Here is a 21,674-nt window from a genome sequence, read left to right as displayed (position 1 = left end):
GGACAGAGCGAGAGTCCGTTATGGGGAGTAGGATATATTACGGATTTAGGGATTTTGTCGTTTAAACAGACTCAACAGTGATTGCTATTTAGAATGTCTGTTTGTACTAATACATTTAATGGACTTTACCTCGTCTAAAGAAAACAGTGAGCGCACCAGAAATATAGGTTAAAACACGCTAACTAGTTACAGATTACTCAGTTGTTATAAAATCATTTGACCACATTTATTGGCTAATATAATTTTTTTCTTAACGGCTTAACGAAAGATATAGATTGAGTATGTTTGAAGAGAATGAACAAGCTACAAATGTCTATAAAATATCTACGCATCAAAAGAGTAGGATTATGGAGATAATTATTAGCTATGAACATCCCTGTGATTTCAGTATCAGTCTAGGGCCTAGCTAGCTAACAAACCTAGCTAACCACCTAACTTGTCAGAAGTTTTAATGAGTTTCACTCCAATTCACGATGAATAACGTAGCCAGGTTAGCGTTCGCGTGTTCAGTATTTAATTTTCACACATTTATAAACTTGGAGAAGGTCATCACCTTCGAACATTTCGAAATGCACTACCACATAAAATCAGACTTCACAATTAACTAACTAGATAGCGGTTAGCTTGTTCAACACAATGCAGATGACCGTTGAGCTGGCTGAGGTAAATGTTTGGCTGGGGCTGGAGATTAGGTAATAGAAGATGGCTCGCACAGCACAAACTATAATGCTAGCATTTTAGAGACAAATTACACTTTAATCCTAATTTTATATGATAATACATCATTAAAGATTTGTTTTGACTATCTCCTCTACTTTTTATTTTCATCAGCTAAGCTAAGCATTGTATTACCTTCCCTTGCTGCGGAGGCCCGCCAACTGGTTGCTATAGAAATCTACTGTAGACGGAAATCTTTGGTTCGTCGGTTTAACTCGTGGCCCTGCATTTAGCTGCTTTTGCTTCTACCACCGAGTTATGGATCTTATACAGAAACGAAACGGTATATTTGTAGATGAAGAGGCGGAAGAACCTTTTTCAAAAGAGCTTGAGGAAATTCAGTCATGGTATGACAGATGTTGGCACAAATGTGAAGACCTTTTAATTAAGCTCGCTAGAGTTAGCTGTCTAGCTAGACGGTGCAGTTTAACGGTTAGGTTTGCTTAGTAACGCGGGCTGAACTGAAGCAGCGATGACATGTATAGTTAGTATGTTACAAAACACTTGGTAGATTGAGGATTTGTGATTGTCAGGATTCCTGCTCAAAACATTGGTTAATGACTACTTGTTTGGCCAAGCTGCAGTTCAGGTAGTAAATTAAGCAGATTTTAGTAGACATTTCCACAACATTGCTAAAATATTGTTTTATTTGTATTTTATTTGCAGTGTGAATAAACTACTTGGCTTTAATTTAACAGAGCAGACATTGTGCAGCCTGCACCTGTGGATGGTTGTCACTTAGTGTGTGCATTAGCTAGTTTAAGTGTTAATTCCCTGACTCGAACACATAACCCTGTTCCCCTCTTTTAGGTATTCTCTGGCGAATCAGCTGAGGTCAGGGCTCTTTGGTCAGGATGCCTGTGTCTGAACTGCCGTCGATTAAACGTCTCTCTGAAGAAAGTGCAGAACTTGTAAAGGTTGATGTTCAAGTTCAAACTATAAACTTATTTGCTAGCCTGTTAGTCTGAATATGCCTGGATATTTGGACCCATGTTTCTTTTGAACCCATCTCTTTTCTCTCTATTTTTAAAAAACTTTTTACTATTCTTAGAGGGGAATTTGTTTTTAGTCAGGAATAGGAAAAACACAACTCATTCCCTGGTTGACAGATAAAATCAACAGATTTAATACATTACCTGAAAAAGCAGGGCAGTAGGAAAATGTGAAGAATTCCAGTGCACTTTAGTGCAGTGTTGTATATTAGAGACCTACACTTGCTTGCTTGTTTGTTTGTTTGTGCTTTGTTTTTCTTTGGTTGTGGAACTGAGGAAGCCCATAGCTATATCTCTGGTATCAGAACATTTTGGCTGACCCAGTTAGATTTGAAGTGATTCCTACAACACCAGACTAATCAGAAAATGAATGTCCTGAAAAAGACTACAGCACTGAATTAGGGGACCCACGTTTTAGGGCAGGAGTGCAGTGTGTTGCCCATATCATGGTATTACTTCCCATTTCTGTTTTTTATTGTTTTTGTGGAACTTTAAAGCTTTTAATTCACTTAATATATTAAAGATTTACATTTGCACCGGAAGTCATGGTAAGTCCAGGCACGACTGCAAAGCAGTGACTCCATTTGGATGCAAGCTCACCTCACTTTGTGGACTATGCAGTAATGATTGTCAGCAAGTTCCCTGGTTTTGCCCTGCAAATTCATTCATGCTACTGGCCTCTCATTCTGGATGAGGATTCCTCTGTCTGTATTTCTGAGTGGCTGGTCGGTGGGCTGCTCGGACCTCCTGCTGAGAGGGCATATGGTGGCTTTGTGCCCAAAAACAGCGGCTGAACCGGCCGGGTTCACCACTCCCCCTGCCCGCAGAGCTAAACAAATTGATTGGCAGCCTTGCAGCTGAATAAGGGCCCTCTCACACACACATAATGCCACATGTTTATACTTCTATTTATATTTAGGCACCACTAACATGCGTGTTGACAGTGCTTGTTTTCTCTCTGTACAGGAATTTGGTGGTAAATTCAACTTTCCACATTTCTGCTCGTGTGCCCTGTAATATCATTATGTTCCCCTCTTTATATTAACCTTTCTTTACCCTGCATTTTATCAGTTTTTTGAGAAAAGCAGGTTTTCTTGTTGTTGTTTGTTTTTTTCATGTTACCATTCTTTTTTTCCCATAAGGAGATGGACTCTCTGAAGAAAGAGCTTGCAATGAAAGTGAAGTTTATTGAGGCTCAGTATGAATCCAGGCTGCAGGAAGAGGCGGAGGCCTTGTACACAAGAATTAATTACAAAGTCAAAGCCTTTGAGAACCACCACAAAGAGGTTTGCTGTGCACACCGCTGCTCTCTCCATGTAATAAAACAATTATGGAGTAATTAAAAAGGGATGAGCTTCCATGTTTCTTGCTTTTCGGCTCCATAAAGCTCTAAATGTACATCTGCATTTTTTTATGAGATGTTTACCTGATGTTTGTCCTTCCATTTAGAAAATCAATGTCCTGCGTAATAGCTATCAAGAGCAGTTTGCTGATGCAACAGCTTTGATGCAGTAGTCAAAGCCAGCTATAAGGTATAGAAAATGCTTTGATTCACATTGAAGCATTAATAACATTATAATGCACTCTGCCAAACGCGCTTTGGCCGAGCTAGTTTCAGTGTGCTGTTTTCAAATGCAGTATCAAACGAAGAGAGGCCAGGCGTTGGAGGTTGTGCCGAGTGATACAGGACGAGTGCGGGACCTCTTAAACGAGCTGCAGGAGTAGGACTTCAAGATTAAATATGAGCGAGCAGCTCCGAGAGTATGAGGAGAAAGCTTTGCTGGAGGTACTGGAATCTGCAGATAGTCACCTCATAGAAAACCATGCTACATTACATTATCTGTCACATAGCATTAAGGGTGGACAACATGGTGTAAAAGTAAGATGATATTTTCTACATAATTATTTTTACAATAATGTGTCACAGTAAGAGATCTTCTCTACCAGTGGTCTTGCTTAGTTTTTCAGATTTGAATATTTATCTGTATTTAGGTTTTATACTTTTTGTTTCATCATTGTGCCTTTACATTTTCTGACTAGGCTAATAGTTCTTTGCTTCATAAATGCTTTCAGTATGAATATGTCCTCCTAAATATAAATTAATTTGTGTTAGTATTGACCTAGGAGCTTTTTAAAAACATTTTAATGGCCACTAACTGAGATGCCATTGGGAAAGGAAGAGCATTATGGCTAGTGTCTAATAAACAGGTTGTTGTGTTCTACATGAAGAGACAAATCTCTCATCAGCTTTCTTTTGAGAGTGGTGTTGCAAAGCAACATGAATGAGTCATAAGGTGTCAAAGTGGTCCCTCTCACATGTCTGTGTGACCCCTCTCTCGTTCTCTCGCTCTTGCCCTCGCTCTCTCTCTCTCTCTCTGCCTCTCTTGTGCTCTCTCTCGCTCTCTCTCTCACCGTCTCTCTCATAGCATTTGAGCACTTTCCAACCAGAGACTTCTTGTGTAGGCAGATGGCAGGTTTGAGCAGCCATACAAAGCCTGCTGCCACTCAGTGTGTAAGAGCTAAGTGCAGCTCTGCAGAGAAGCAGCTTTGTTCTCGGTGCTAATGAGCGTTCCCGTGGCCGCAGCCAAGCCTCATGGCTGATCATCTGTAGTTCTGTCTGATAGCAGATGGTGGAGCCAGAGGTAAAGGATGGAGAAATGGTGGTGGTGGTGGGGGCATGCTTCTGCGTTGTGACACCGTGTTTGGTCTGTATTTCTGGTCAGATGTTGAGCTGGAGTTGGAAGTCATCATGTGGGCCTCCGTGTTAATTTACTCGGGCTCAGCAACAGTGTAAGTAAGAGGAAAAGCAAGGTGTTAGCAGGTGATGGTCGGGGTGAGGAGACTGAGGCGCCGCTCACCCAGTACGTAGTCACGTGTCCGACAGTAGCGTCACTACAGGCTCTGATGCCCCCAGTTTGTTAGCGGTCCAGGCGAGATAGACATAACCTGTCATCCGTGACCTGAACATCATCCAACCGTCACAGACGAAGAGTCACGGCTTAAGCTTCCCACACACATGGCCCCTTACTGTGGGGATCATCTGGAATAAACAACTGCTGGCCATATGCAGGCAGGGCTGCGGCATAGATGCTACTGTCACAAATCTGAGCACATCTGTGTTTGTCAGCGGCACAGCAACAGAGAAAAAAACATTTGCGCGGAAGTGTGCGGCCCTGCTTGGACTCACTACTATGACAGTAAAATGTTACAGCATCAGGGCCCTTTCACAGTCTACAGTCTGCTTTCTTTATGAATGGACCGAGACAGACTGAGAGAGAGAAAAAGAGGCAAAAAAAAGTCCCTTGAAGCTTTGAAAGCCTTTGAGCGGCTGTGCGGTCCTAAGTGTGACAGGCATGCAAAAGGCGCGTTAATGCGCACGGCCTGAATGGCAGCGTCAGGCCACGGCGGAGGACCCACTGTGCCGACATCACAGCAACCTGATGGACTCCATGCGGCTCTCGGGCCGCGCACTTCAGCCCTCTGACGGGTGATGTGATCCTGGTGACACCGGCGGCTCCTCTGCCCAGGGAACGCACAAAGGCAACAAGCCCCCGCCCTCCGGAAACGGTGCTCCCGGCGAACCCCCTGGGGCTAGCCCGCACCACCCTCTGCATTCCCCCTGGCAAGCCTGGCAAGGCTTGTGGGCGGCGCTTGCTAGGGTTCGGAGGCCAGACTCGCGGGTGCAGAGACTTCAACTGCCTGCCTGAACTTCCCGAGTAAATTGACCTGAATGACAGAGGCACCCGAACAGTATGATATGCATTATTCCTGTCAATAAAAAATGTCCCCATGAATTATAGTCTTTGTATTTAATGTGCTGCTTTCTTTCTTTCTGGGCACAGAAGAAAAGAGTGTGAGAGAGAGAGAGAGAGAGAGAGAGAGAGAGAGAGAGAGAAAGAAAGAAAGTGCCCTCCTCTTGGCCCTTATTCTTCTCTTGTGTCTCTCTTTTTGTTATTCAGGGGGAAGTGGCAGGAGGCAGAAAGTTATCCGATGGCTTTGTCCATGAGGACTGCTCATATTTGCCACGCAGCTTGAGCGGCGTGTCTTTTGTTCGGCACAGTAAAGCCGACGTGAAAAAAAAAAGACCTTTGGTGTCATTTTCCAGATCGGTTCTGGGGCCGTAGACGATCCAGAGAAGGCCTGGCTGAAGACGGAGAACGCGAGGCTCAAAGATGACGTCGGCGCCTTGCACGACGAAATGGAGCAAATCCGTCGAGCTCTGGCTGCCAGGGACTAGAGCTTAAAGCATCTGGGTAATCTTCAGTGCCACATGGAAAGCTCTCATGTTTCACACTTTCTACTTTCGCAGACAACGGTGTACTTGGCATACAATGGGGTATCTTCTATTCTTATGTATTAAAAGACTTCATATAAACAGTTTCTCCTAATTTTCTTTTTAAATAATCAAGCAGAGGACAGCTCAAGAGGAAGTATATTTTTTGAAAAAAGAAAAGAAGGAAAAAATATAAATTGACCTTATCCTTATCTTGCCTTATACTGAGAGGTGGTCTGTGCAATGTTTGAGGATACTTGTTAAAGCATGGCTATAATCCTGCAGTGTGTGTTGCCTGTGAGAAGCAGGTAAACACAAGGCAGGTGTATCGTCAAGGGTCCTGGGCTTTATCTCTTTTTAATGTTTGATGTTCACTCATTGCTTATGTAACTTTGGTAACCATGTGAATATTTTCCCCAGGGGATTTTGATCGCATCCAAATGTTTTAAAGCAGCCGTCATGCGCATAAGGCGATTGAAAATGAACTATTTTTAAACCCCTTCTCTTCTCTGCAGCATGCCATTTTGTTAGCTTTAATGAAACATCCGCTCTTTTTTCTGTAGTCCCATTGAAAAGCCAGAGAGTCTTCTGTTAAAAGGTTTTGCATTGGCTGTGACTAACCTTAAACACAGCGCAGTTTTCAACGTGTGGAAATGGAAAGAAAAAAGCCACAAACAGACGTGCCACAAATGCACACTTGGCCCTTGAACCCGGCAGTCAGCGTTTGGTCAGCGCACGCAAGTGGACATGTGAAGACCGGGGCCCCGGGTCAGGAGCCATGTCAGGAGCCCCAGGCAATCTGGGTCATTCAGACCTGCTCTCAGCGGCCACTGGAAACAAAAGGCATGGGCATGATGTGTCACAGCATTCCCAAGCACGCCTCTCGAGTCCCCGTTCCCCCACGCTGTCTCAGAGCCGAGTGGAACGGTCTTCCTCTGCCCCAACTAAACTGAAACCTCTCTGTTTCTGTCCCATGGCCCCGTGCCAGCCTCAGATATTTTGCAGCTGCAGTCAAAGGCGGAAGATGCCAGGAAAACCCTGGAAAAGGTATTATGCATTACAGATGTCAGCCACGCGCATGTAGCTGCTGCCTTTGCATGTATTTGTTATTCTTTTCATTTAACATCGCTTTGAATCCTTTTCAGCTGTAGAGTGAAAATGAGCAACTGAAAGTACAAGTGGAGCTTGAGAATGAAAGTGGGAGAAAGAAGGTAAGCAGAGCGACCTGAAGAAAGAAAAGAAAACAATTAATAGAAAATGAACAGAAAGTAGAAAATGTTACGTCTGTTAAGATGTAAATGATTTGGTCTTTAGGACCACCACAGCAGGTTGCCAGCTAGCATCCCTTACACACCCCCCTAATCTGTATTTCCCCCAGGTCACCCGCCCCCTTACCTGAAATGTTTGCCGTGTGTTCTCATGGACAAATACGGCAGCATATGTCAGGTTAATGTCCTTCTTTCAGATTGCAGCGCTTTTGATTGTGCTAGTCCTGGGGGCATGCCAACAGTGTGCGAAACCCAACCTCTGCTACTGTCAAGCAACTGCTGGATGGGAGAGACCACACTAAATCATTTTATTGCCACGCGTCTTATCGAGCGCAGCCCAGCAAGCACTGGGCGGCGGGGGGGAGGGATGAGGGGGCCGAGCCGTCGGCGCGTCCCGACTGGCCCTGGGATTGGAACAGCACTCGAGTGCGTTATTTACAGCGAAGCTTATCTTTTACTGTGGCTGTAAAGATTGAGAGCGTGTGTGATCATGGTCGTGTGTGGTGTTAAGTGTGGCTGTGTGCCAGCGGTTAGATTGCTGAGGCATTGTGCCATGCTGTAGCCAGGGCAGGCCGGAGGGGCACCGTGCTCAGAACACTCCGCTCAGTTCAACAGGGTAAACGTCAGCCCCCTCACCCTTTCGTTTTTGTCACACACACCCGCCGACACACGTAGCCGCATTTCAATTTACACGCCATTACCAGGACACAAACGCATTCTTTGCTGAAATAAAACAAAAGCGAGCAGTTGTACTCGCTGGAAAGTAACTTAAGGGCTGGTTAGCAAGCAAAACATTATGTAGAAATGGTGGGTGACTGCAAGGCTCCATGTGTGGCTGACTTGAATTTTGTTGTGCCACAATGACTGAAATTAAAATATGAACACACAGTGCCGGGTGAATGAGCGCAAAGTTCTGTATGGGGCCTTTGAATGTGGCCACACAGAAGCCAGGAGGTTAAGAGCCTCCCCCTGACCTGGCGGGGTTGCTAGGAGACAAGTGGCGAGGGCCCTCTCTCCTTGTATTAACCACAGCCTGGAGGCCTGTGCTCGGAGCGCACTGCCATGCGCCGCTGTCGTGACCCCTCGCGGAAGTTGTAAAATCTCATGTCTAATCGACACACTAGAAAATCCTATAAAAACAGTAATGACAAAATCATAAGCCACATTAAGTATGCTGTAGGCCATATGGGCCTGCCATACCTGATCCAGTTCATCAAGGTCTTCTGCATGTGGAAAAACATTGGCCCCTTGGATGGAGTTGGATGCTTGGGGGGGGCTCCACTGTAAAACACTTCACACTACAACGATCATTTCTTTCAGATAGCATCATGCTGTCTCTTTCCCATTGTTGGCCCCATATTCTTTTATTACAAGGTTAATACAGGGTTTATACCGACATATGGGATTAGGAAAAGGAAATTGTGAAATATAGTACCTTAAGAGAAGAAAAAATTCTCTGCAAATAAATGGCTAGAAGGGTTTCTTTTTTGTGAAGGTTCTACAATAACCATTATAAGTGCATTTCTGTTCATTTGATGTGAAACAGAGGCCACCAGAATGCCATATTAGATGGAGATCAGCAGTGTTCATCTCTTTTCTGTTCCACACCCTGTGTAGATGAGAACAGAGGTTAATGATGGGGGAGCAGGTGGTATCCAAAAAATCTCCTATGTGGAAGAAAGAAAAAAAAAAACTCACTAATAAAGACATCCCCAATGTCAGTTGAGTCACCAGTGAAAAGGATTACCCATATTTCCTGCAGAAGTTCAGAGCGTCACCTATTCAGCCTGGCCCACGTTTTGTTGAATGGCCCTTTTGTGCCAGGCCTGACAAACTCAATGTTAAGGTCTACTGCCGAGATTATGCATAAAAATGTCGAACGAAACATGAAGTTTTCTTTTCCACATTATTTTTAGTGACTTTGATCAATGAAGCAGTAAATGTGTTGCGGTGGCCAGAGGGCTGGTGTGTGTGTGTGTGTGTGTGCGTGTGCGTGTGCATGTGTGTATGGGGGGGTTTGCAGCTAGGGCCAGTGAGTTGTTCGGGGCTCAGCTGGGTGTTCGCTTGGCCTCTGTGAAAAGGCCTCAGAATGAACTGCCCTTCCACTGCATAAAGCTACTGCTCTGAAGCACCACCGGCTGACCACTGTGCTGTCTGTCTTAAAAGCACTTCTGCTTTAGACAAATGTGTGTATGTGTGTATGTGTGTGTGTCCGCGCACGTGTGTGCGTGTGTGCGTGTGTGTGTGTGTGTGTGTGTGTGTGTGTGTGTGTGTGTGTGTGTGTGTGTGTGTGTGTGCGTGCGTGCATGCGTACAGTCCATGTATTGGTGGGTGGGGGGGTCAATATTGTTCTAACAACTGGATCTGGATGGAACTAAGTCACAAGAATAGAGCACCCTGATACTGGCTGGAAGAGAGGAAGTTATATATCAAATATATAAAGCAAGGGATTTGTTTAAAAGCAAAAAGCAAACTAAACAGTATAATATTTGCTAATAATGTAGAAACGTTTCTATATAGGTAAAGCCAACTGACACAGTGCAAGCGTCTTCTCCTTCTGCCCGTAATGCATCTTTCTCCACTGCACTCACCACGACATGCTGCTATAGTAGCCTGGTTAAAAAACACCTTCTTTGCCTTTTAAATTAGATCAGATGTGTGTGTGCGCGCTCTTGCCATATCACAACCACAACATGAAATGCTGGTTAGGAAGCACTGCTCTAGGCTATAGATATTCAGTGAGTCAGACACAAAGTTTTGTTTGCCAGAGAAGATATAGAGCTTGCTATATTTGTCTGAAGGCAGTTATAGAATCGGTAGTTATTTTAGGTCAGTTTAGTTAAGGCTGTATATTGGCAGCACAGCACAGCCTGTCACAGAACACCGACGTGAGTAAAGCCTGTCACAGCACTCTGACATATGGTCACACCCACGGGCCCCTGCTCCCTTATCCTGTCCACCCACTGGGTCCCTGGGGGTCGCAATGCTCCACACACAGACAGTCACACATATCCAAATACCCGCTTCAGTCTGTGCAGCAGACAGTTATACGCACTAGTCCTTCTGAATTTGCGCACCACGCACGTCATGGCGTCACCTTATTCTTCCGCGGCATCATTTTGGTCTTGTCTCCTCTACAGATGGCCAAAGTGAGGCAGGACCTGAAGAAAGAGTTTGAGTCCATCAAGAACTCCCACCAGGAGGAGGTGAGCGTCACGGCCTTGCACGATCTCTGCTTGCAGGGCTCGACCTCTCAGGCTAGGGGTGCGACACCCGGGGGGGGGTAATGTCCACACTCCGAAGCCTCGACATATTGATCAGAGCTACGAGGCCAGTTAAAATACAACCTGCAGCTACGCAGGACCTCATCCATCAACAACTGCATAAGAAACACACACCCCCATCCCCCCCACACACACCTCTGATCCACCTATGATCTGAGACACAATAGTGCAACCCTCCTGTATGTCCGCAGTGTAAATGATTCATCCCACAAATTTACCATTATTTCTACTAAGATATCTCAGACAGAAGGCTATCTCTGTTGCCTTTTCCTTTTCTTATCAAATTAAGCCCCTGACAAAATATGGCGTTATCTATGAGGTTTGTTCCGTCTGCACTATCAGAACAGCTCAGTCATTAAGCATTCATGGTGTCCCCCTTCTCTCTCTCTCTCCCTCTGCCATTCATGCCTTGTCACAGTGCTGGGCATCTAAAGGACAGGCAGGATGGGGGTGGTTAGTAGGAGGATGGCTCTGTCTGTATGGTCAGCGCACAGAGCCAGCGGTGAAGGCAGCTACTCCAACCCTCTCCGTAGCACTGGGAGAGGATGGAATGCGGCAGGCAGCTGACCCAACACACCGACAGGCTGGAGTGGGTGAGGGGCCCTGCTGAATAGGGGACTGGACAATAGCCTCTGTTTAAGTCCACTTCATAAAGCAGCTTCCGCACTGTAGTGGCCATTACAGAGGGGCGTGCGGCACTATTATCTGTTTTGCACCGTTCCTTTCTTCATGTCGCGGTGCCCAGGTTTGGTCTCCAGGTTTGGGCCCACCCAGGCCCAGCCTGGAGTAAAGTTCACGGGGTCAGAGCTCAGAGGATCTCCAGGGCCATGACTGGAAACACTAGTCTCATCTTACTTCTTTCCTCTTAGTTTCCAATCCTAGTCCTAGATTATCACAATCCTAGACTACTGCAATCCTAATGTGAAATCTATGTAAGCATGAACCCAATGTGGAATCTATGTAAAACACGACACTGTCATTCTTTAATTTAATCAACCCATAATTCGGTACCTGGCGAGGAAATTAACTGCACAATACTGATACTTGTGATCAATCGAGTAAACAGACAGCTGCTGGTCAATAAAGGCGATGAGTGTTTCCACTCTGCATGGGTTGGTTTGGGAGGAAAAAGGCTGAAGTCTCCACGTGGTCATTAGTGTCCGCGTTCAAAGCCCGGTCCATCAGACTGCCTCACACTGCCCACTGTTTTATTACCACAAGCAAACATCAACGCCTACTCCCTTCAGCACACAATGGGCCTTTAAACACTCTCCCTTTCAGTTTTTTTTTTTTTTTTTTTGCCCTTTTTCAGTTTGCAAGAAACAAAACAAAACTCACCCCCCCACCACCACCACCAAAAAAGGCCCTGGCTGACACCCTTTCTGTGTTGGGTTAGACTAACAACACATTCAGGTCTCACTCTCCCTCCCGCTTACCCTTGCCGCCTTTTCTTGGGCGGCGCACGGGGATGTCCGAGCTGACCCAGGATGACCTGACCTTCACACCCGTCCGGGCACACGCACTCAATCAGGGCGACCTGACACGGCTCAAAGCTCAGACTCGCCCCAATTGGACATGCCGCGCAAAGTGGACGCGCGGGCTTTGTGCTGTGTCCAGTGGCATAACGACACAGAGAATGCTGCCCTTCATTGAAATCGTGTTCGGCAACCGCTGGAACACAGGCACCGTTGCGGCTTGCACCTCCTCCGATCTTGCCGGTTGTCCCGGACGCCCCGCGCTCTCTGGACACGGGTCCAGTCAACGTCTCTCATGCGTGTTTATTGTGGCGCAGAGACTAGCTGCGGAGCAAAAGTGGGAGGAGGACAGACTGGTCAAGCAGAGAGACCCACAGGCACTGGCCCGGGACACTGAGCTCAGGGCCTGGCCTGCAGCCGTCCCAGTGCAGGTACACAGCCTCAGAGAACACCTAAAGCTGACATCATTAAGCATATTTGGAGGGCTGCTTACTGGTATGCAAATGAGACCATGAGCAGGCCTCTAGGTTTAACTGTTTAAAAGCAGTGTAAACATTTTTGGGGCAACATTTCTCTTCAGCATACAGTCATATCTGTTCAACGAATCTGGCAGTAAACGAAATATAAATTGATCAGTATAAATCAATATAAATTGATTTTTATTGATCAGTATAATTTAAATCAATATACCAATCTGTAATTGACAGATGTTTGATTCTTGATAATCAGCATTTATTGGGTTGCCTTTTTTGAAGCAATTTACACATGAGGAGCTGACACAAGAACTGCAGAGACTGAGGAAAGCAGAAGTGATGCAGAAGCAGCAAATTGACAGGTTCGCACAGTCGCCACGATCCATGCGGTCCACCCTGGGTGTGTGTTTCATCGCTCCGCTGGCGCAGAGAAGTGACATGGACGCCTTGCCCCTCTTTCTGTACCAATCTGCAGAAGCAGATGGATAGGAGAAACCGAGCATGGGAGAAGAAGTTTGAGATTCTCAAGGGGAGGTGCTTTCATTCATTCATTCATTCATTCATTCATTCATTCAACTATTTATTTATTTGGTCGAAAGTGTTCATTCTGATACATGCCATTCATCTGAAAATTAAAATGAATCCCTTGTCTTTATTGAATGCATTTTTAAAAGTACTTTTTTAAATTTATTTGTTTGTTTATATAATAACTCCATGTGTCTCAGCTTCCACGCCATCAAGGACGAGATGTTCCTGCGCCAGAGCCTGCAGCGACAGGCGACACCACTGCACCAGGCGCCAGTCACCTACGCCGTGAGTCCGTCTGGGCCTCTGAGCTGGGCCTGGATCAGATAAGGCCTGGGCCTTGGGCGTGTGCCCACATGTCACTTTGGAACTGACACTTTTGCAAATGAATGTTGAACAGCTCAGGTTTGTTTCTTTTTCTTTTGTTAAAACTTTCTTCAGAACATAAAATCTATAAATAGCACAGAGCCTAAAACTCCTCCGTTCAGTATGAGCCTCACACACCAAGAGGCCAGGGTTACCGTCATGTCACTGCAAATGAAGTCTGCACCTGTAGCTAGTCACATGCAAACACGTTTACTCACACCCACACACACACATGCCCACTCAGACACACACACACACACACACACACACACACACCGAGGTTAACCCAGATCAGACTTTAACAGGTGCAAGGTTATTAGCCCTCTCGAGCTGGGCCTCATTTGCTGGCTGATGAATATGCATAGGTTTGTGCTTGGCTTGTTTTTGTGGTGCCCTGCTCTCCACACTGCATTGAGTGCCGGCTGCAGAGAATGCGTCCTGCATCACCTCATTCCCTCTACGCACTAGTGTTGCCCCATGGCACTGGATACACAAATGCAGAACCGGTAAATGCGCATGCGTGTGTGTGTGTGTGTGCGTGCGCGCGCTTGTGTGTGTGTGTCTTCAGAAAGGTCTCAGATTTGTCTCTTTTGTAGATGGATGTTCCTGTCTTTTGCCAGGGCCCGAGTCCAGAAGGAACTCATTGTAAAAGGGGTTGCTTTCCCACTAGGTCTCCTCTGGTAAGATGCTGCTCAGATACCACTGATCAGAGCCAGCATGTACTGGAGCTGTACTGGGACTTTAACTATATCGCTGAAGGTGATGCTGTTCTCTTGCTACAGCCCTCTATAGGTACAGGGGCTCCGCAGCCAGTAAGCTATACAGACGAGGCTGGGCACATACGTCAGCTGAGAGGACGAGGTACTGACCATCGCATTTTCACAAGCTAGTACAGGCTCCACCACTCACAACCGCCCAGAGGAGGATTAGCAATTTCACTTTGGTCTTTTTATCCATCTTTCAAGTATTAATCCTGCCACAGTGGGTGGTGAACAAACATTAACAACTAGTGAGAAGTATTGGGCATAATCTCATTTGCATAATGCTTACTAAACCTCTGTTAGCTTTCACTCATTTAAACTCATAGCTTTTTTGGTTGTTACGTTCTGGTAAAAGGTGTACTTGAAGTTAGCAAAGTTGACATTTAGCATCATAAATCCACATGGCACAGTCACGCTGAGCAGATTTCTCATAAGGCTTAGTATATTAACATAGGCATTAACATTATATGTTCTTAAGATTAGGGTCCTGATATAACAGAGGGCCGGCCTGCAGTGCCTCCTTTTAATCTCTCCTTTGCCCGTTATTGACTTTTTGATAATTGGGATCTGGGCTAATGAGCTTGGCAGGCAGCGCTGGGCGAGATAACTGCATGGCTTAATTCCCTCTGTCAATACAGAAGCTCTCAGACAGGAATAGATGATGCACTGAAGCTAACAAATTAGTCTGCCAGATTACACCGCTGTCCTGGCCATGGAGTTGAACCAGCCAATAATCAGAGACACCAGACGAGTGTTCTCTCCTGGAGCTGTGCTCTTGGCTCCTCTGGTTATCTTTAGGGTTTGCTGTCTAGGCTGTTTGTCTGCTGTAAGTGTGTAGAGATTACAGGAATTGTCTTGTGTTTTTTAATCAGACAAAAAATACCCTGCTGATGTAGCCACGCTTAATGTTCAATCAGTTTAAAACACCATATAAATATGTCGTGCAAAGTATCTCTTGACCTATTTTGTTAGCTAATAATCTCTATAACCTAGTCTATTTTTTTATGTACTGAACTCCAAATTAGGAAATGTTCCCAGAAGAACACAGATTTGCTAACAAATACATGAAACAGTTGTATTCACATGGGTGAGGTCTTTGTAGCAGTGCTGCTATTTACAAGCACCTGTTGTCTTGTGGCACACTAGTTGCAAGGACTCCTAATCATAACACTAAACTGATCAGAGTTGGCTCCGTTGTTGGGCCTCTAACATGAGCGGACAGAGTAGGCGACTGACAGGCAGCATGCCTGAGGACAAGGTTGAGGGATGGGGTTTGAATAGCCTCTGGTCATCAGCCAGGGGGTCCTGGACACGGACCCATGCACCACCCCGCCTGGCCCTGAACTCAGCCATGGGAGAGGTATGCTATGCATCACTGCTGACATCCAGTCATTGAGATGCTGGGTATAAGAGACCAGCCAGTGCAGGTCCTGACACTCGGGCAGGCTCGGAAATCGCTGCTGTCACGGAATGGATGTGTTTATTGAGTAGCCCACACTAATCTGAGGTGGCTGGAGCAGTTTCTGCTCCGTAGCCCTCGCCCACACCCAACAGACCTTGTCTGCATCTCTCGCTGTTTTCGTTGAACATGCGGCATCTCACATCAGTGGTGCCACTATTGACAGTTTTGGGAGCCGTACACTGGAAATAGCTGGTTTTCTTGTTTGCTTTTATTGAACAATATGATCTCTTTATAACAGCATGATAAATCATGCAGTGAAGCATCATGCAATAAATGTTTTATTCACAAAAACATTCCAGTGTTTGTGAAGCATTAAACCATTTTAACCATATTGCAGAAAATGTGTCAAAGCCAGTAAAGCATTTGAAGTATATTGTTTACTGCTATTTAACTGACACTTTAACTAGAGATTTTGCTTTTGTTAGACTAGTGGTGAAAGCTAAAAAAGTCATTCTGCAAATGATCAAAAGACAGGGAAAAAACTGCTAGGACACCCAGCCATAAATTTTGTTCCTTTTTTTGCATGAATACGTCTGGTCCATATGCTTGGCCACAGAGCAATGTGAAAGGGGCATTTACAAACCCAGGCCCACCACATTAAACTCTATAACAAACTTCATTCATGGTAACTTATCAGACTCAATTAATCAACCTCAACAAAGGCAATTCTGATGTGTTCAAGCACCCTGAAAGGCCTAGGTCAGCACCGGGGCAGTGCCGAGCCTACCGTTCCCTCTGCTCTCCTCCTCACCGACTCCATCGTCCACCCAGGCACTCCGGCCGGACTCCCTCCGGACTCCTTCCGGACCCGCACCGAACCCCAGAAACAGTGGGAAAGGTGCAGAGACGAGCAGCAACTTTCTGATTATCATAAAGACCTCTCTTTCTGTCCTTCAAAGGCTGGAAGGCCCTTCCAGTAGATGAAAGCCTTTCCCTCGCTCGGCCTGAAAGGAGCATGTCTTTGCTGCTCTGCTGTGAATGGCATTGTTATGGCTATTCCACCAGGCTGAAAAGGGGCAACCACTGGTTTTGATTCGGTTACACGGTGTGGTTAGGCTCTCCCTCCCACCGCCTTGGTGTGCATGGAGGGTCTGTGACCTGTTTACTCTCCGCCGGGGAAATGTCATGTTGCCCCTCCCATGGGCAGTGCTCACATTCATTTGATTGGTACAAAAAAATGACTTGGGATGGTTAAAAAGCGCTCTTCCTGCATCGCAATTTATAGGTCCCATCTTTCCAACATTAATGTGACATTTTATTTCCTAGTTTAAGCCATTTTATGGGCTATGACTTATTGTAAATGTAAATACTATAGATTCCTATGGAGTGCACTCCGTTTCAAAACTAAAGTTTCTTATTGTTAATTTCAATTTTAATTCCAGAATCCCAGGGGTTGAGTGAAGATGAAGATGATGATGAATTGGCTAGGATTCTCTCTCTCCCTCCCCCTTCAGACCAGCAGACAGCGGTTTACACAGCACTTCAAGTATAAAACTCTTGTCTCACTTCATTTTCTCACTTCATTTTCACATCAGAAATAAAGTCCCCATTGCACAGGCATTGGTCATAGGTCATTGATGTTTTAAGAATGAAACTAAATGTATATTTAAAATTACTGTCAGATTGAAAATAACTTGCAGAACATGTGAATAATAGTCCATCTAAGATATACTAAATATCTCTTTATCCCTTCAGATGACCAATACAATTATGTATCTGCCACATTACATATCTGAATTTGCTTCCAAATTTAGGCATGCTTTAAACGTGCATGACTTTTTTACAACCACCAGCACTTTATCATTGTTTAAAGCAAGGTTCATTTTGTCTTAGAGTCTCCCTGGTTTCCAGCATACTGCTGCAGTGTTTGCACCCGGGCGTGCTTGAAACCCGTGCAGACACAGAATCCTTAAACAATCCTTCCAAAGGTATTCATCAGATTTTTTTTTACCCTCTCCTCCCACTTCACAGAGTTCCCATAATGCGTAAACAAAGCCTGTGGGGACTTTTAACTGGCTTTAATTGACTCCGGCCCTGAATGGCCATAATCCGCCACGCCCCCGAAGCCCGAATGCCTGTTGCAAGCACCCAAGACGGGGAGGAACCGTGTTGCGTTCTGCAGCCAGCGTGTGGAGCCATCCAAGAATGCACCGTAGCTTTCAGCATGCTCCGCATGGCACAAAGCCCAGCGGAATACCACGCCTTGGACAGGGTCTGAATGGCTGGAACAATATACGCCGATCCGCTCCGGCTTCCTGTCTTCCTCTCTTGTATTTTCCTCGGCTCTGCTGTGGCTTGTAGGATAATATGTGCAATGGAATGGAGGCATTACATTAGTTATCACCATCACAGGGGCACCAACAAACAGGAGTTGTTGACTCCTATGTGTTTAGTTCAGATTAATTAACTCCCTCTTTATTAGGGTTGTTCAGATTACTTTATAAATTAAGGCCCATAATCCAATAGTATATTTTATATATGTGTGTGTGTGTGTGTGTGTTTATATATATATATATATATATATATATATATATATAGATATATATATAGATATATATATAGATATATATATATATAAATCTAAATATAAATATAAAATTATGACTGTATATTTGAGCCTGGGATAACTATATAGCTATGTTCTATATAGCTAGTTCAACACTGGATGTAAGTTTGAACAATGGTAATTTAGATGTGCGACACTCCAGTTTGCATGCGTGTGCGCGCACGTGTGCGTGCGCTCCAGCTTGTGTGTGCTAGCAAACCCCTGCAGTGCTGTACTCCAAACCCTGCTTCCATCACACCTCCCTGATCTTTTAGAGACAAGCTTAGAATCAATTACCAATTTCTCCTTTAACAGAGTGTCATTTCGAGTGGTTGGTTATTGGGTTATGGCGAGCTCCGATCCCTGAGCCATGGCCCTTACTCTCTGGCATTATGTGATTATGCTTTAATTCCTTGTAATCTTCTATTAAGTGCCCCAGCGTCAAAGTCATTACATCACTATTCAATTCTGCCCTGTTAAAGACTGCCACTGTGGGTTTGCGTCTCTTGTGAGCCTTTTGCCCGTGAGAACTGCGGTCAGGTGTCTGATTTATACTGGTACCTTGGACGGTCTCAGGAGGGGGGACGCCTCTGAACACACTCACTACCTCTTTAACGACACCGCGCGTTTCCTCCACCGTTTGTAAAACAACGCGAAAAACGGGAATTTTTTTGTTAAACTCCAGAAATTAATTAGTTTCATTAGTTAGGGGATAAATGGCGGTAGCTGGTGTGTTGGATTCCAGCAGAGTTTCGCCATGGAGGGTTAATGGGAGTCAAGCCTGGAAGCTTTCCCAGCCCTGGCTCTAGGCCATTAGAGCCAATCACGCCAAACTTACGGTCAAGTCGCGCTGCGCTGTTCTCTTGCCTTGGCTATGAATTCATTCACAGTGGTCGTATAATGAATATTCTTTAGGCACTCACTAGGTTACCGTGGGTACAGAAAATATATAATGAACTTCGGTTTAAAAATAATGTAACTTTTAAACACCAATAGCATATATAACAACAGTATTTAAATTATATAAAAAAAGGAAAATACATAATGAACTTAATTGGAAATGTTTTTTAATTTAAATACTGTTGTGTATGTACTGTTGTTCTTCAAACGTTACATTATTTTTTAACCATATTGCCTGTTTCGTGTTAGAGGTTTTGGTAAATGTAACGCCATCTTATATTCAACTACTGTCAAGAGGTTATGTGTAACAAAAGCTTTATTTTGTTATTAATGACATAAAAGCTGATTTTTTAAACTTTAATTGAAATGAAGTATTTTCTCTCTACGGCTGGACTTACAGCTGCATTTGTTTTGCAAATACATCCCCGCTGGGAAACGCTTGGAATAGGAAAAGAGATCAGTTGGACAGCAGTGAAGTTCATGTCAATGAACAAGTGAACGGTCTGTTTCATAGATTCTTCTTTTGTGAATATTAAAACGAGACTTGGTGAAAAATGACGCATGCTTTTAAACTGTAGAATCCTGGCAACTGCGAAAAGAAAAAAAAACCTTCTGAAACTCTATTCTACTGAACAAAAGACGGTCGACACATTGAGCTAAGATGCAACGAGTTCTGTGTCCCAAGCACATGACGTGCATCACGGAAACATATTGTATCGAAATCGTTTGTAGGGGAACACCGGGGATGGGAGAGAAAGGGCGCTTTGATCGGCGCCCCGGGGTCTCGGCTCCCTGAGTGCGCACAGACTGACTGCAAGACCTTATTCACTTCCAGCTAGACACACTTACAACAGCGCTGAAAGAAATTTGCATATTTGTAATTTATCACATTTTTGTTCGGCTTTTTTTTTCTTTCTGTGCACAAGGTAAAAAAGTGCCCTGAATACGAGGGAATCGGTTTACGTGAAAGCTATGATGCTCACATGAAATGTTTCGAACATTTTCTAATTAGTGATGAAATTGTAGTTTTCCCTTTATTCTTGAAGACTTTTCGAAACATGCGAAATGGATTAGCCTACGTTTTATTATTTAGTGACAATAATAAAGGAAACTCGAAATATGATGCGCAAACTGATGTTTAATTTCTGCATACATCAAATATTTCATTTTTATTCAAAATACGTTTTTGATAGCACATTTTCTTTGCATGAGTCTATTTATTTTGTACAAAGTACATTTGTTAGCTTTTGTCTGTTGTGTTTATGTTTATGTTTATTTATTGTACAAAGTCTTCCGTTGGTTCCGGATAAGATTAGGGCCTGAGGGCATTTGTTCGCTGGTGAACTTTAATCAACTCTGTGTTCGATTCCCACTAGGGATTCGGCTGTGGAGTGTCCCTTGCGTGCATTCTCCTGATGGCAAAATGACAGCACAAAATAAAATCATTAATAAGCGTTAGAATCAAGTGGCAGGCAGGGTCTGGATAACTTAACACGGACACAAAACCGCATACGGTAACTGCATCCCAGACTTGAAATACGGGAGCGTGCTATAAAAGAGAAGTAATAATTCATACGAGGCACGCAAAAGCTGGACACAATGCCTCTCATATTAAGCACAATATTCGACCCCATTCTCTGGCGAACAAAGATCATAGTACGACGTCTTTATTACTAATTCAGTCAAAGACCCGTTTGCGATTCCCCCGCGGTAAGGTCAGCGTCGCTGTGTATGGTCCTCCAAGGGTGGTAGAGAGGTCCATGGCCAAGTAAAGCCAGCTGTCTCTAATGTGTCGTTTGGCCCAGTCGTTCGGTTATTATATCGCATTGGAAACGTGCACAATGGGGTCGTCTTAAATAGTGTTTTGTTAATGTTTTAGCTGTTATAGTCGTCAAGCCAGACTGCACACAAGTCCATTTGTGTTTCTGGCATACTAGCAGACGGGGACGCGCGTTTTGGAAGTCAGGTGCGATTTACTTACCAGGATTTCATTAAACTCGTAGTTCCAACACGGCGCGTTACTAAACAGTGCTTGTAGTATAGTTCCATACTGACAGAATACTGGTGAAAACGCTCAGAATGGGAACTAAAGTTATATAACGGTAACAGGTATGGAATGTTCCACTGTGAGAAATAAAGTCTTATGACAGTCATAGAGACGAAGAGCGCGTTTGTTTTCATATGACCCAGGATCGCCAAAACAGGTTAATTTCAAGATCTACGATGATGTGTCTAGATTACCAGATCGGCTGTTCATGATTTTCCTAGTCGCACACGAAAAAAAAAGCTTTGTTCAGCTTTAATAAGTGTTTGCCCACAAAAAAAAAAACAATAGGGCGCCGTTCACATCAATAGGCTACACAGTGTGAGACACGGTTAAGAGAGTCCACACCAACAGTTAATGTTGAAAACACGCACCGCACGTTGTGCCCGCGTAAAAATAACATCTTTATAAATTATTACAAAGAAAAATGATATTTCTTAAACTGAGTGTCACTTCTGGGAGAAAATCAAGGATTAATGCCCGTATCAACGTGCAAGCACTATCAGCTCTACGTGATGCCCTCGCTACCCGACCATTCCCGTGCGCAAAACACCCCCGTTTGCCTTGTGATTTTTATTCTGACTGAAAG

At 44.5% G+C, this 21,674-nt stretch overlaps 1 protein-coding gene across 11 annotated transcripts; it reads left to right on the top strand.

Moving 5' to 3' along the window:
- Positions 1-925: 925 nt before the first annotated feature.
- On the top strand, positions 926-20,136 carry LOC113571998 (uncharacterized). Of its 11 annotated transcripts, none has more exons than XM_081723732.1 (17): positions 932-1,064; positions 1,528-1,634; positions 2,852-2,995; positions 3,159-3,241; positions 3,348-3,495; positions 5,669-7,029; positions 7,128-7,193; positions 10,391-10,456; positions 12,327-12,440; positions 12,765-12,844; positions 12,958-13,016; positions 13,208-13,295; positions 13,970-14,053; positions 14,156-14,234; positions 16,279-16,434; positions 16,979-17,082; positions 17,568-20,136. In XM_081723732.1, exons 8-14 carry the CDS (start codon positions 10,391-10,393, stop codon positions 14,163-14,165), a joined length of 501 nt encoding a protein of 166 aa, XP_081579858.1. In that variant the 5' UTR covers positions 932-1,064; positions 1,528-1,634; positions 2,852-2,995; positions 3,159-3,241; positions 3,348-3,495; positions 5,669-7,029; positions 7,128-7,193; the 3' UTR covers positions 14,166-14,234; positions 16,279-16,434; positions 16,979-17,082; positions 17,568-20,136. The 11 variants fall into 11 exon arrangements, with proteins under 11 accessions (XP_081579855.1, XP_081579858.1, XP_081579857.1 ...); XM_081723731.1 differs by lacking the exon at positions 16,279-16,434 and having other exon boundaries at positions 5,669-5,962; positions 6,971-7,029; positions 17,568-20,134; XM_081723728.1 differs by lacking the exon at positions 16,279-16,434 and having other exon boundaries at positions 5,669-6,825; positions 6,971-7,029; positions 17,568-20,134.
- The last annotated feature ends 1,538 nt before the right edge of the window (positions 20,137-21,674 follow it).

The sequence above is a fragment of the Electrophorus electricus genome, chromosome 11 (genome assembly GCF_041902795.1).
Source record: "Electrophorus electricus isolate QZ-2024a chromosome 11, ASM4190279v1, whole genome shotgun sequence".
Taxonomy (NCBI): Eukaryota; Metazoa; Chordata; class Actinopteri; order Gymnotiformes; family Gymnotidae; genus Electrophorus; species Electrophorus electricus.
This window is presented reverse-complemented; position numbering and strand designations above follow the sequence as displayed.

Excerpts from the sequence above, each read along its gene's own strand:
- LOC113571998 (XM_081723732.1), top strand. The coding sequence starts at position 10,391 with ATGGCCAAAGTGAGGCAGGACCTGAAGAAAGAGTTTGAGTCCATCAAG. Across the intron at positions 10,457-12,326 it reads AGAACTCCCACCAGGAGGAG|AGACTAGCTGCGGAGCAAAA; the intron begins GTGAGCGTCACG and ends ATTGTGGCGCAG. Across the intron at positions 12,441-12,764 it reads CTGCAGCCGTCCCAGTGCAG|CAATTTACACATGAGGAGCT; the intron begins GTACACAGCCTC and ends CCTTTTTTGAAG.